This window comes from Gouania willdenowi, chromosome 21 (assembly GCF_900634775.1).
Source record: "Gouania willdenowi chromosome 21, fGouWil2.1, whole genome shotgun sequence".
Classification (NCBI taxonomy): Eukaryota; Metazoa; Chordata; class Actinopteri; order Blenniiformes; family Gobiesocidae; genus Gouania; species Gouania willdenowi.
The window spans coordinates 8,723,962-8,737,194 of record NC_041064.1 but is presented as its reverse complement, the minus strand read 5'-3'; the positions used below and the strand labels follow the sequence as shown (position 1 = coordinate 8,737,194).

The 13,233-nt window shown below is 37.8% G+C and overlaps 1 protein-coding gene across 2 annotated transcripts in view; it reads right to left on the bottom strand.

The window, feature by feature from the left end:
* Window positions 1-3,626: 3,626 nt before the first annotated feature.
* The window catches only part of vwc2l (von Willebrand factor C domain containing 2 like), a 35,041-nt gene continuing 25,434 nt past the window's right edge, over window positions 3,627-13,233 (bottom strand). For both annotated transcript variants that reach the window (XM_028436540.1, XM_028436541.1), the window contains exon 4: window positions 3,627-4,109. In XM_028436540.1, the coding sequence (XP_028292341.1) occupies window positions 3,958-4,109 (152 nt within the window). In that variant the 3' untranslated portion in view covers window positions 3,627-3,957. The remainder of the gene's footprint in view (window positions 4,110-13,233) is intronic.

The window sequence follows — 13,233 nt, the reverse complement described above, 5'->3', positions numbered from 1 at the left end:
CCCACCTGTACAATTAATTTAGAATGTATAGTTAACATTTGATCCCCAGATCAACTTTCAGATTAATTTCCATTCTGGCTTTGAACTGCACTTGTTCTTTAACTTCTTGACACCCTGCCATCTTATTCTGGAAAGCCGTAGGACAAAGTGTTGTCGTTTTTTTTTGTTTTTTGGTGGGGGAGGGGATGAAAGATTACAGAAAACCATTGTGCCGAGAAGTGAAACAAAGTGCCTCTTAAAGCTTTCTGGCCTGTTCATATTGAATGATGCCAAAGGCTGTGCTTTGCAAATCATATCTGAATGGCAGCAATAAGGCATCTGTGGTGGCAGCGATGCCTTTGAGTTCCATTCAAACTGGCACACTCGCTTTAGTCTTTCACGGTAAAGTAAAAAATCTGTCTTTTGGATACATGTGTAAGCTGAGTAATTAGGTGGCAATTCACATAATTATGATGAATGAAGCTCCTGTAATAATCCTAAAATGGCTGCGGCCGATAAACCATTTGTGCCACTTTTGTTTTATGAGGGCTGCAGACTTGAAGCCAGATAGATGAGGTCTGTCCTTTCACAATGAACGATACTCAATCAATGTAGCACTAATGATGACAATGACCCAAACCCTATTGTTACACCTACAGACCGGGACTCAGTCTCACACATATCATCTGGATTCTTGATGTCTCTGCTCACCGTGTGCTGCAGGTCTGCAGCTAGACTTTGTCGACAGTGCAATTATTCCAAACCCAGTTTCGGTGCCTTTTGAGGTAATGCGCCTCTTTACTCATTGGTCTTTATCCTATGTTCTTTTCTGTCTCATTACAGAGCGCTGGGAGCTGCTATTAAGCAGCCCATCCATCACTGCCTACGAATGGGGTCTAAAAGGTTAACGGGAGCGGATTTTCTGCAAATGGAAAGAACTCTGGTGATGAATGGCGTGAGTTTATGGATATTCCTCTTTAGATTAATGACTAGAATTAATCATCTCCAAAACATGGTGTTTTGGTCCTCAGTTGGGTGCCTTTACTTTTAGACTGGGCGACACGAAAACCAATGTGGTTCAGGAAAAAGTCAGAGCCATACGTTAGCTTGTGTCTTAGGCCGTGTTCGAAATGTCTTACTAGGCTTACTACTCATACCAAGTCTGATGTCAAAATTAGAATGTAGTGCGTCCCATGATGCACTGCGAGCGTAATGTAAAATCGTCATGGGACCGGCTTCAAGCTAAAAATCAAACATCTCTTTTCAAAATAAAAGCATCGCTTCTTGTTGTCCTTTTGTTTTGTAAATAGGGCTCTTGTTTTGAAGTTAACCAAAGTTTTGTCAGTAACACAATGGAGGGTCTCCAAAAATTCCAGAATAGTGCGAATTAGATGTGTATACGAATGTTTTAAGGATATTCCTTCATTTGTCAGCTGGTTTTACATTTTATTTTATTTTTTCGCTTCTTTCAAATTTATGTCCATCCCACAGTTGTATATTTGCACTATTATCCTACGTTGTTATTTACGTTTGCACTTACTGTTTACACTTTTGTCATTCTATGGTGGTGCTGCAATGTGTGAATTATAGGATCTAGAAAGGTTTATTCTGTTTATTTATTTTCTATGTTGATATTCTACTTGGTCACTCACTTAAAATGCTTTCACAAATCTCAGAGGTGGAGAATTAACTGAGATATTTAGCCTCAGTGGGCTTCCTATTTTGCAACTTGGGAAACTTGGAAGTGTACTTCAGTGGGAACGCTCATCATCGGTCATCATCCTATATATACTTATAGTACCGTATATAGTAGAGAATGTATATTCTTTTATTTGTAGTGTATAGTACGGAGTATGCCATTTCAAACACAGCTTTAGTGTAGCGCCGCCCCAGTGGCCAGCTTTGTGTATTACACAAGGAGTCAGGGAATCTATTACATCATTGATGGAAATTAGTGTAACTGTTTTGTTAACCAGCTCGACTGGCTGAGTTTCTATCCTGGTGCAGATCTACACACTGGGTCTGAGATTGTGGGTGAATGGCGTGCTTGTGCATGCTCACATGGACAGTACGTGTGTGTGAATTCTCCTTTTGTCGGTGGTTCTTAGCCAGAGTGTGCCCAGCATGCAGACTGCAGCAGCTCCAAGCACCCAGCTGGATGATTTATCACACAATACTCCTTGATTAAGGGAAATTAAAGCAGGCTGCTCTGGGCTCGCTAATTGCTTTGATAACAAGTTCAAGCAGTTAGTTAGATGGAATATTTAGAAGAATATGGACTTCTAAGAAAAAAAACTATAACACCACTTATGCTGAAAAAGATTGCCCACATTTGATGGAGTGTTTGCAGGACTTTTTGTTTTTCTTATTTGATTCAAATATAAAAACTACAACTAAGAGTTTCTGCCCGTCTCGTGTTCCGCTTGATAATAAATGACAATCTGCCACATAAATATAGAAATAAATGAGCTAAGACTCATGTAGTGTTTGGATGACTTATGACAGACATTTTTGGCTAACACTTTACTAGAAGTTTTATACATAAAGGCTGACGTTAAGTGTTGATAGTTTCCCTATCCCCTAACCAGGGTTGGGGTCAATTATAACTGAAATTGCATAATTGATAATTAATTACAATTATGGCATAATTACAACTCTAATTCTAATTGGAAAAAGTCTGTTGCTGTTGTAATCATAACTGAATTGTAATTGAGTTCATATAATTGGAGGTGGATAATGAGGAACCTATTGTAATGCATATTTTTATTATTATTATTATTATTTTCATCTATGGTGAAATGATCGCATTTTTAAGGACCTAAACACGTTCAAAAACTCATGAAAATTTGAACGCATATTAGGACTGGTGAAAAATTTTAGATTTTGGTGGAATTGAACAGGTTAATGGCAAAATGACTCAATGGCGCCCCCTTGAAAATTGCATTGGCTCCCAGCTGGCACTGATGACAACACCACTGTGGAACTGAACCGTTACAAGAGATGCTAACAGAAAGCTAACACATGATGAAGGATACGTTTCATGGGTTTTTTTTTATTTCAGGCTCGGTAATTGTGGTTCATTGAATTTGAACTTTAGTAATTGAGAACATAATTGTAATTGACTTTTAAAGGAAATTGAAAAAATATGTCTGTCATTGTAAGCATAATTGAGATGTAATTGAACATGGATGATTGAAGATGTAATTGTAATTGAAAAATGTAATTGACCCAACCCTGCCCTAACCCTACCCAGCCCAACCCCACTAGATCTCTCCACCTAACCCAAAAAATGCCAACATTACTCCAAAGGTGTCATAATTTAGTGAACAACACTTAATGACAGCCTTCATACTGTAACACCGTATTCATGCTAATGACACGTCAGCGTAATGTCAGCCTGAAGTATAAAACTTTAAGTAAAGTGTCCATTTCTGTGTTATGAGCATTTTGTAAACATGGTTTCAGAGGGAAATTGTGAAACACAACAACATGTTTTGAATGTTTTCGCCGATGTTACCACTCACACAAAGTTCTTCAAACTGTGCTTAAGGATAGTTTTTTTTTCTTCTTTTTTGATCTCTTTTCTCCCCCAACACCTGCGTGATTTTAACAGACAACAAGCTTGATGACGTACAAAAATCCACACGAGTAATCCAACATTACCGATAGTTAGGAAAGAGTTCAAGGAGCTTTAAAAACTTTTTTTTTTTTTTTTTATGAGAGCAGCAAGTCAAGCAAGTCATCCTTTGAAAATATATTGGACGATGAGAACATCCAGGAGAAACGTGCAGTCTGGTTCTCACTGAAACTCTCTCTGTGTGTGTGTGTGTGTGTGTGTGTGTGAGACCGTCTCTTAAATTTCGACAGCATTTGAGGTTCCTTAAGAATTGTGCTCCTGCCCTGTCAATCATATAAAATGGCGCAGCCGGCAGAGCCTTGCCTGAGCTTTTTTTCCATTGTCCTCTGCAGAGTTTCTCTCTACGACAACGACTGGCCGTTAAGGCACTCCCGCCGCAAGCATTGCGCCGGCTTCCACCAGTCCCCGTTGTGGCAGCGGCAGATGGTGCAGTCGTCCACCTTTACTTCAATTCCAGCCGGGATGATTGTTGTTCCAGCAAAGCAATTTGGACCTGCCACATGGGGGAAAAGAAAAAAAACAAGTGAGAAATGGTGAAAGAAGAAGGAACGAGAACGACAAGAAAGGGATTTGTCTCTGGTGAGAGATTCTCTCTGCACATGGGTGGACGAGTGATGCGGAAAGAGAGCTGCAAGGGGAGTTATGGGAGTCAGAGTAGACGTACAGATCTTTTCACGGGCATGCACCGATGGGCTTGTTTTTGCAACACTAAAGCTCTTTTGTTAGTCTCCCCTTCTCCCTCGACATCCAGCGCTTTGCATCCTAATGCGCCATGAGCAGAGAAGGCTGCCAGGCTGCAGCGGCAGCTTGGCAGTGCAGAAAGGCTGGAGTACAGTGAGAGAAACAGAAGAAGAAGAAGGAAAGAGAGCTACTTTGAGAGGCACCAGTGAGGATGGCTTTAATTACTTTGCTCTATATGAAAAGGCCAGAGAATCTTCCTTATTCTTTTGGTTGATAAGGTTGTTTTAATAATTAGTGCAGTGCACTGAAAAATCTCCTGCCAGCATATCGCAGGTAGAGGAACAGATTATGGGCAGAGATTTGTGACACTAGAAACTGAATTTGAATAGTTGGTATTCACTAGTTTCTAGTGGCTCAAATCTCAGCTCATAAACAGCTTATCTTTGGTACATTTGTGGAGACATTTTCAAAGATACCTTGAGCGTTGCTTTTTTTAATTATTTTTTTTTATACAAATAAAGCATTTACAGGTAAATACTGCCTGCCTGTATTACTTTATTCAATTTGTGTCTTTTTTGACAGACGGCAAGCTATTTCTTCAGACAGATGAGCCAGAAAGTGCTGCAAATTTCACCCCCACTTTAATTCATTCAAACGGAGCAATCAGCTTTTCAATTGGTGCCGCGGTGACTTTGGATTGCTCTCCAAACTCAGCACCCGTAAAAATCTGCCAGGTACAAGACTTCTCTTTGAGTAGTCATAAAAACTCATATGTCCCATAACTCTGGGAGACACAGTAGCTTTCACAGCTATTGTTCATGGACATCTTAGTGACCCTGTGAGTTTGATTTAGTACGTGCTCACTTTAAGGCTCGCTACAAGACCATGAAACACTATCGGGAGTCGACCTGAAACGGCGATGCCACGCTTCGTTTTGGCACAGCCGCCTGATAAATGAAAATATGCTCAACCTAAACGTGACCCGTTATTGACATTTTCATATTGATTTTCTTCCACCCAAGCATTTTGTAATACACAGTTTTAAAGAAAAGATCATTATTTAGATTGTGCAGCTTCTTAGTTCATCATCCATCTGAATCAGGAACATCAAAGGCTGCTTGTATTAATTGGTTTGCTGCTAGGATACCTCATGTAACAACAACAACAAATACATGAATGTCTTTGAATTAGATTTGTTCACAATCCACCATCAATATACTATAGAAACTAAACCCCTAAACCGCTTTTTTCTGCTAAATACAAATGTATTTGGGTATGATGTCGTGCTGTAGATTGATTCTGGTCCAACTCTGAACATTTTAGTCAAAGTATTTAAATTTGGTATATTTTGTTATAAAATGTCAGAGTGACTGCCCTCTATGGGTTACAACCCGGCTATTATAATTGATTTTTGCTATTGGCTGAGAACAAGATCATGTGATGTTTTGGGACCATCTTGCATCACAAACAAGCACAGTTGGCCCCGCCCCTTTTATATAAACAAGCACCTGTGGGCTCTAAAATCCACAGTGAGTAGGTTGGATTGAGAGAAGTGTGAATAGAGAGTAGCTAGTTAGCGTACCATAAATTGTTCATTGAAGATTTTATAGTATAGACTGAGCGTGTCTTAACTGCTCCAGAAGCCCCACCCATAATCAATTCCACATTTGTCACCAGACTAGCTTAATTGATTACACTCCATAACACAATATGCACAAATGTAGCATCACATTGCACTCTCAGCATTGTCCATTGTCCTACCCTGACTCCCTCTCCCCTGTTCCTTTTCCCTTCACCGAGGTGCCCTCTCTTTTCATATTCTCCCTTAGGACTGAGCAATATATCTAGAATCAAGATATATTGAGTTTTCTATTTTGGCGATAAGAAAAATGACAATATTGCCTATATCAATATACTGTATATACAGTATATATAGTTTTATAGCTTATTTTGTTTGAAAATACTTGTTTTAGGAGTCGCTGCTTTTGTTACTTCTCAGAACAGCATAAAAAGCACAGTTAGATGATCACTGAGTGTGTCCTCAGCTACAGTGGGCGTGCACTGTAGCTGTTCCCACTCAACGTTCTTGAAGCCAAAATACAGCGCTTAGAGGCGCTTCCATTTTGCAAATTTGACGTCATTTGGAGCCTGAGTCTGCGCAGTAGGGTCTGGCGGGAGGAGCCCTGGTAACACGCTCCGCCCATTTAGCGTACTGCCCTGATGACTTACGCAAGCCCAGCTACGCCAAGAACATAAGTATCTTTGCCGCTGGAAATTCTACCAACGGCTTCTTCAGATCATAGTGGTTAGTACAAAACCACGATATATTTCAACTCAAATATCTAGTTAAATGACGTCTCAGCTTTCCTTCATGATGTAACTGCTATTCACAAAGAGAGCTACGCACGAGCCGCGGCTTTCAATCATCGTCATATACAGTATGACGTGAAATCCTCTCTTTTGTTTATTTAGTTTTTCTTAAAAGACAGAAAATGTCATGTCTTTTCATATATTTATTATATATTTTTGCCAACAAACTATGTCTCACTATTTGCAGCATGTACTTTAAGATACAAACTATTTGTCTTGTCCTGCTTGTTTCTCCCTTTTTTTTTTTTTTTCAATTTTTTTTAATCTCTTTAAAAAAAAAAAAAAAAGTGACTTAAGTTTTTACAGAAATAAAAAAAAAATATGTCCACTATCTCCAAAGAGTCTCCTCAGTAAGTTACTGTCATGGTTTATTCTTTCACCTGCAGGGCACTCAGCATGTCATGTGACTCAAAATTATCAACAGCACAATTTAGTGAAATAATTAACTTATTATTGAAGATCTATGACTATTTCCCTATGTATCAAAATGGTAATAGGATAAAGGCCGAGCTAAATCCCACATTGCTCTCACGTACAGTGCATACAATGTTAATCATTTAAGTCATTAGTAATGCATGTCCTCAGTGGGGGAAAAGCATGTAAATGTCTTTATGGTAATTTTGAGAGAACTCAAAGTCATTAAGCTTCATTAGGATAAATATTTCAAATAGGTCCACTGAGTCACGTTGTCACTGACGTCATGTTTTTAGCGTTTAACCTAGAACGGGACTTTTTGTCAACCTTGGAGCAGAATTGTGGTTTTATTTTTTCCATCTGCTGTATTTATGAATAATGTTTTTTTATTATATGCCTGTAGTTATTCAAACCAAAAGCCTTTTCAACTTTGTTTTCAAGAGTCACACATCTACATCTAATGCTGGATATTCTTACACAATAAGCACCTGGCCTTGGTGTGAATACTTGCATGTTCTCCCTGTATTTATGTGGGTTTACTCTGGATTCATCTGACCTTCTATAAGCATGTATGTTAGGTTAATTACAGTCTCTAGATTGCCTGTAGGAGTGAATGAATGAATAAATAACTACCTGTTGTGGTACGATGTTAATGAGGTCAAATAAAGGAGGTCGAGAGGCTACATCGTTACTGGGTTGACTGGTTTGTTATATACAGTATCTACACATATATAAAGTCTAATTGTGGGATACGTTTGGTAATTGGTTGTAGTTTTTGAGAGGAATGGATAAGTAGGTTATTAGAACGAGAAATATACTGTACACGAGTGAATGAAGAAGGCATAATAAACTATTGGACTTGTTTGTTACGCTGCTGAAACAAGAAAGGGAAATACAGTTTGGAAAAGCTCTACATCAAACATTTGTTTTTTTACCTCTACCAATGAGGTAATATTTTCACGTGTTTATTTCATTGTTTGTTTGTCTGTTAGCAGGATTACATCAAAAGTACTTAAAGGCTTTTGAAATTGTAAAAATCAAAGATTTTAACCTCATGCCAGAGACGATTCCATTAGATTTTTGAGGGGATCCGGATCAATACACTGATTCTGGATCTATATCTTATAGCAGTGGTTCCCCCTTTCTTTTAATTCTGATTCCATGTACCCCTTTGTCCAACCACAACATTTTGACATATTTGACTATAACTATAGAGCGTAATGATGGATGAATAAGTGATAACACACATTGTTAATAAGTGGAGTGAAACACATTTTTTGGGGCCTCCTGAATAGAATTATTTCTATAGTTTATATCATTTCTGGTCATCTTCCACCTGGTTTGAAACCAAGACTGACACTTGTATTTTCAAATTAAAAGAACAAACATCATAAAACCCCTTATTTTTAATGCTTTCATTTTCTTTTTAATGTCCTCTCTCTTTCTCTCTCTCTCAAGTACCCCCTGTAGTGCCATCGCGTACCCCTAGGGGAACATGTACCCCCATTTGAGAAACATTGTATTATAGAGATATTTTATCTTATGCCTTTATGAAATTTGACTTAGTTATGTCAGAATGGTTCCTCAACTACCTCACCGAATTTCATCCAGATCCAATCCTGATTGTGAATTTCATCGTGATTTTTCCAAATAAATGGGGGTGGCCATACATTTGGACCTATACTGTATTGTTAATAATGGGGATATACATTTCTCCCAAGCCTTTGAAGTGTTAATAACAATAATGGTACATTGATCAGGATCACTGATCCAGATAATTGCCAATATCTGGCAAAGTGATCTTATATTCATATACATACAAGCACATCCATCTCCAAGCAGAATGTGACTGGGGAGCTATTGGGGGTTAAGGGCATTGCTAAAGGGCTTACAGTGATAGGGATCAGAATGAGGGCAAATGGCTCCTTTCATCTACTTCTATCCAGCTCCTGTCAGATGTGGGATTTAAACCGGTGACCTTTAAGTCAAAAGCCTGGGTCTCTAACCATTAGTTCTAGTCCAACAGGTTACTATTGCCCACTGATCTTTTACAGTAAACCTAGCTACATGCATTAATCATAGAAGAAGAACCCATAATTTGCCACTTGTTGATTCCTTTTCTTTGTATCCACGTCAGGCTCGTGGCAGTAGTGAAATGATACGGAAGTGTTTTTGCATTCTGTAGATACAGTTTGCCCATTTTCTGAAGTCGACTTCCAGCATAACAACTAGTAGTCATATCGTAAAAAGCCTTTAAACTGGTTCCATGAACACTTAGCATATCTCAGTCCAACAGAGCACCTTCACCTTTGGGCTGTTGTGGAACACAACACAGGAAATAACTGATGTTTAGCCAATAAACCTTCAAATGCTGCGTGACACTCATGCCAAAATCACAGAAAACTGTTTCCAATTTTGTCCAACACATCCTACACTGTTCATAGTAGACTAACATAATACTGGCTTTGCAAAGCGCTACGTTAAAGCAGAAATTCTGCATTGCATCCACGAAAAAAACAAAAGCAAGAGAAACATCATCATTCAGCACTAACCGCAGCTTCATCATATCACCATATTTTAGTCTTAGTCGTTGATGCCTTTGTAGATCAAAGATCACAGCCATGTATGAAGGTCAATACGTTTCAAAATGTGAGAGTTTGTAGAATGTGATGTGAGCTCGTGTATGAAAAGAATCCACACACGTGAAATAAATTGTATTTCACAAATGATGGGAAAAACAGTTATTATTTGCATGTTTTTTAATTACTTGCGTCAAATACCGTTTATAACCACAACTCTCCGCTTACAACTTCTCCAATCTGCCGCTATGACCAAAACAAAGTCATTGTTGTTCACTGTAAAGGCAGGATGCTGAAATGTGCCTCCACAGATTCTTTGAAAAAGGTTGTTAGAGTCATTTATGAACAAAAAGAGTCACGGAGAGTGATTCTAATTGTTTAAATTCAGCTAAACGCTATGTGGAGATTATGCAGTGGCCAAGCGGTGAATGTATTTTACAAAATCAACAATCGGAAGCAATAAAACAATGAACATGTATGTGAGGGGGCCATTTCTACAAGCACAAATCTGTTTTGCTACTGACGTCTCGCAAAATGCGTTGCAGAGCAGATTTACCCGAGAAAAGTCGTTTGTGTTTCTGTAGCGGCAGATTCGAGAAGTTGCAACTGGATAGTTGTGGTTGTAAACGATATTTGACACAAGTAGGGCTGGGCGATTTAGCCTAAAAAAAATCTGTGATTTTTTAAAGAAAAATTTGAGTTTCGATTTTTTTTTTTAATGCACTTAAAAATGACTGCAGACATCAGATATATTGTCAAAAGTGCAACTTTATTGCTGTGAAAAATGAATAGAACAATCCCAAAACAAAAAGTAAATGAGACTCATGTCATTCAACAATTTCAAGCTTTAATCCAGGTTTCAGCAAAAGTGCAACAGCAACTTCACAGTCGCTTCAATTTTCTGACTAAGGAATCACATCACTACATATTTTATGACATATAACATTACAATTAAAAAAACAATAAACTCTTCCCTTAGCATGTCAGCATAATGCAAATAAAAAATGGCAAGTGGCACACATACAGCTACTCGAAGGGCAAACAAATGTAAACAAAGAGGCGACTGGCTCACATCGGAACGCGAAAAAGTCCGAAAAAACTGCGGTGGAAAAAAAATAAAATAACAATATGAAAAAAAACAAACTGGAATTTGCAAAATAAAAATAGTTTTTATCAACAAATTAAATTAAATCGATTTCAACATGCAAATAATACATTTTTTTATCTCATTCTTCAAGCTCTCACATTATGCAACATGTCTACCTTCATAACATGCTTTCAAGTGTTTTGAAAACGATTTCTCATAACCTTTACAGAGGAATTTAATAAAAAATAGTCAAATAAAGTTCACAAACAGACTCTTACATCCTGCAAGCTTCTGATGACATTTTGAATTGAAGTGTGCTGTGAAGAAGTGTCACTAAGTCTTTATGTTGGCCTGTCCAAACCTTATGATCTGTGCTAGGAGGAGACATTGAGAAACACTTGCCAAGTTTGAACTGTAATTGATCGGCCTCCGGACAGCTGGCACAGGTTACAGGACAAATTCAGCAAAGGTTGATGAGGAAAGAGGGTGATCGGTGCTGCTGCCAAATGCGATTGTTTACAGCCAGATAGATTTATAGACACAAGGACACAGTTTCAGCTACCTGTCACCCTGTGAAGGGCGTGCAGTCACTCGTCCAGAGTCTGTGATCAATTTGTGACCAATGGCATTTTGTAAACTCAAGAGAAGGTTTGACCTCCTTCAAAAACGTGTCGATCCATCATAAGGTTTCCTCTGTGCTTTCAGAGACAGAGAATATGTCTGGTCTTGTCATGGACTAAATTGCCGCCTGTCCAGAGGATATGTTCAACTGAATACATTACCCGACAACCTCGCGTTGCTACTGAACAGCAACTGGGAGGTGGAATATTAACTTAGAAACTTTAGATTTCATGTTTTCATTTGTCTTCTATATCTGCTTTCTCCTATACAGCAGAGGTAGGCCACAAAAATGTGTTTGTTTGATAGAAGGGCCACATTATCATCATTCATGTCAGCATTTAGAATAATGACCAATTTGAGCGTTAATTCAGGAAACAACAGTTTTCATCCTAAATGTGTGTGTTTTTCTGCCATTCTGTGTATGTTTGTTGTTGTCTTGCTAGTTATAAGGCAGTTTGTGCTTTTCTGTTGTCCTGTGTGTTTTTCCTGTAAACTGTATGCTTTTTTGGAGACATATTGTGTATCTGTGTTGTCATTTTGTTTTGTTTGTTAGTACTGTGGGTTTGCGGAGTCATTTTTTGTGTTTTTGTTGTTTTTTGTTATTTGGAGTCATTTTGTGTATTACTGTTTTCGTTTTTGTTAATTTTTGTTGTCGTTTTGAGTGTTTTTGGTGTATTCTCTGTGTTGTTCTTGTCTTTTACTGTATTTTACTGCAATGTTTGAATTCTTTGTATTTTTTTAATGTATTAAATTAATTCCTTTTGTTTTCAGTATTTTTCTGTCATTTTGTGTATATTAGTTGTTGTCTTGATAGTTTTAAGGCATTTTGTGCCTTTCGGTTGTCTTTTTGTGTATTTTTCCTGTAAAATGTATGTTTTTTGGAGTCATTATGTGTTTGTGTTGGGATTTTGCATTATTATTGTTTTTTTTTTGTAATTTTTGTGTATTTCTGTTGCCGTTTTGTTTGTTTGTTAGCAGGGCTTTAAATTAACTTTTTAGATCAGCAGCCAGCATGGCTAGTAGATTCTTCAAGTTCCCAGCCAACCAGACAAGTTAGAAAGAATAGAAGTAATCAGTACTAAGAATTACATGTACTGTAGAGAAAAAATGTTTTACTAACATGCGTGCTCTTCAAATGTAAACAAATCCCACTCCACACAAACTGTATAGTGTACATTTTAAAGGTGAACAAATGGTCAAATACCAGCCACTCGCGATCCGACATCCATTTAGTAATAAAACTCCTCAATTTCTTCTTCTTTTCAGATGCTCTTTCATTTTCATTTTTCCCTTTGTGAGCAGCAGCAGTTCAGGTTTTTCAACACCCTATAAATATCTCCACGTTTGTTTGTTTTTTCCTAATTAATTTTACAACTTAATTTCAGCTTCTTTTGTTTGTTTTTTGCGCCGTTCTGTTTGTCTTCTCCGATACCAAACCATAACAGTCATGCTAACGTAAGCACATAGCCAGTTGTTGTATGACACGTCACAACATAGTGTTCATGGGAAAATTAAGAATAGTACAATCAGCAGGGTTGCCAGATACACATTACGTTTTAAAGTCTAAACACACACAACAACCTTAAAATTTCTTGGCGGGAAAACAGCCCAATCTGGCAACAATGGAATTTGTTTCATTCTTCACTAGCCAAAATGGCTAGTAACGCTACAATATTACCCGCCAAAGATCATTTTTACCCACTATTGGCGGGTTGGCTTGTTTTAATTTAAAGCTGTTCGTATATATTTTTTAATTATTTTTGTTGTCATTCTGTGTTATTTGGAGTAATTTTGTGTATTACTGTTGTTGTTTAGTTCGGTTTTGTAGTAGTTTAGATATTTTATTAGTTTTATTAGTATTATCT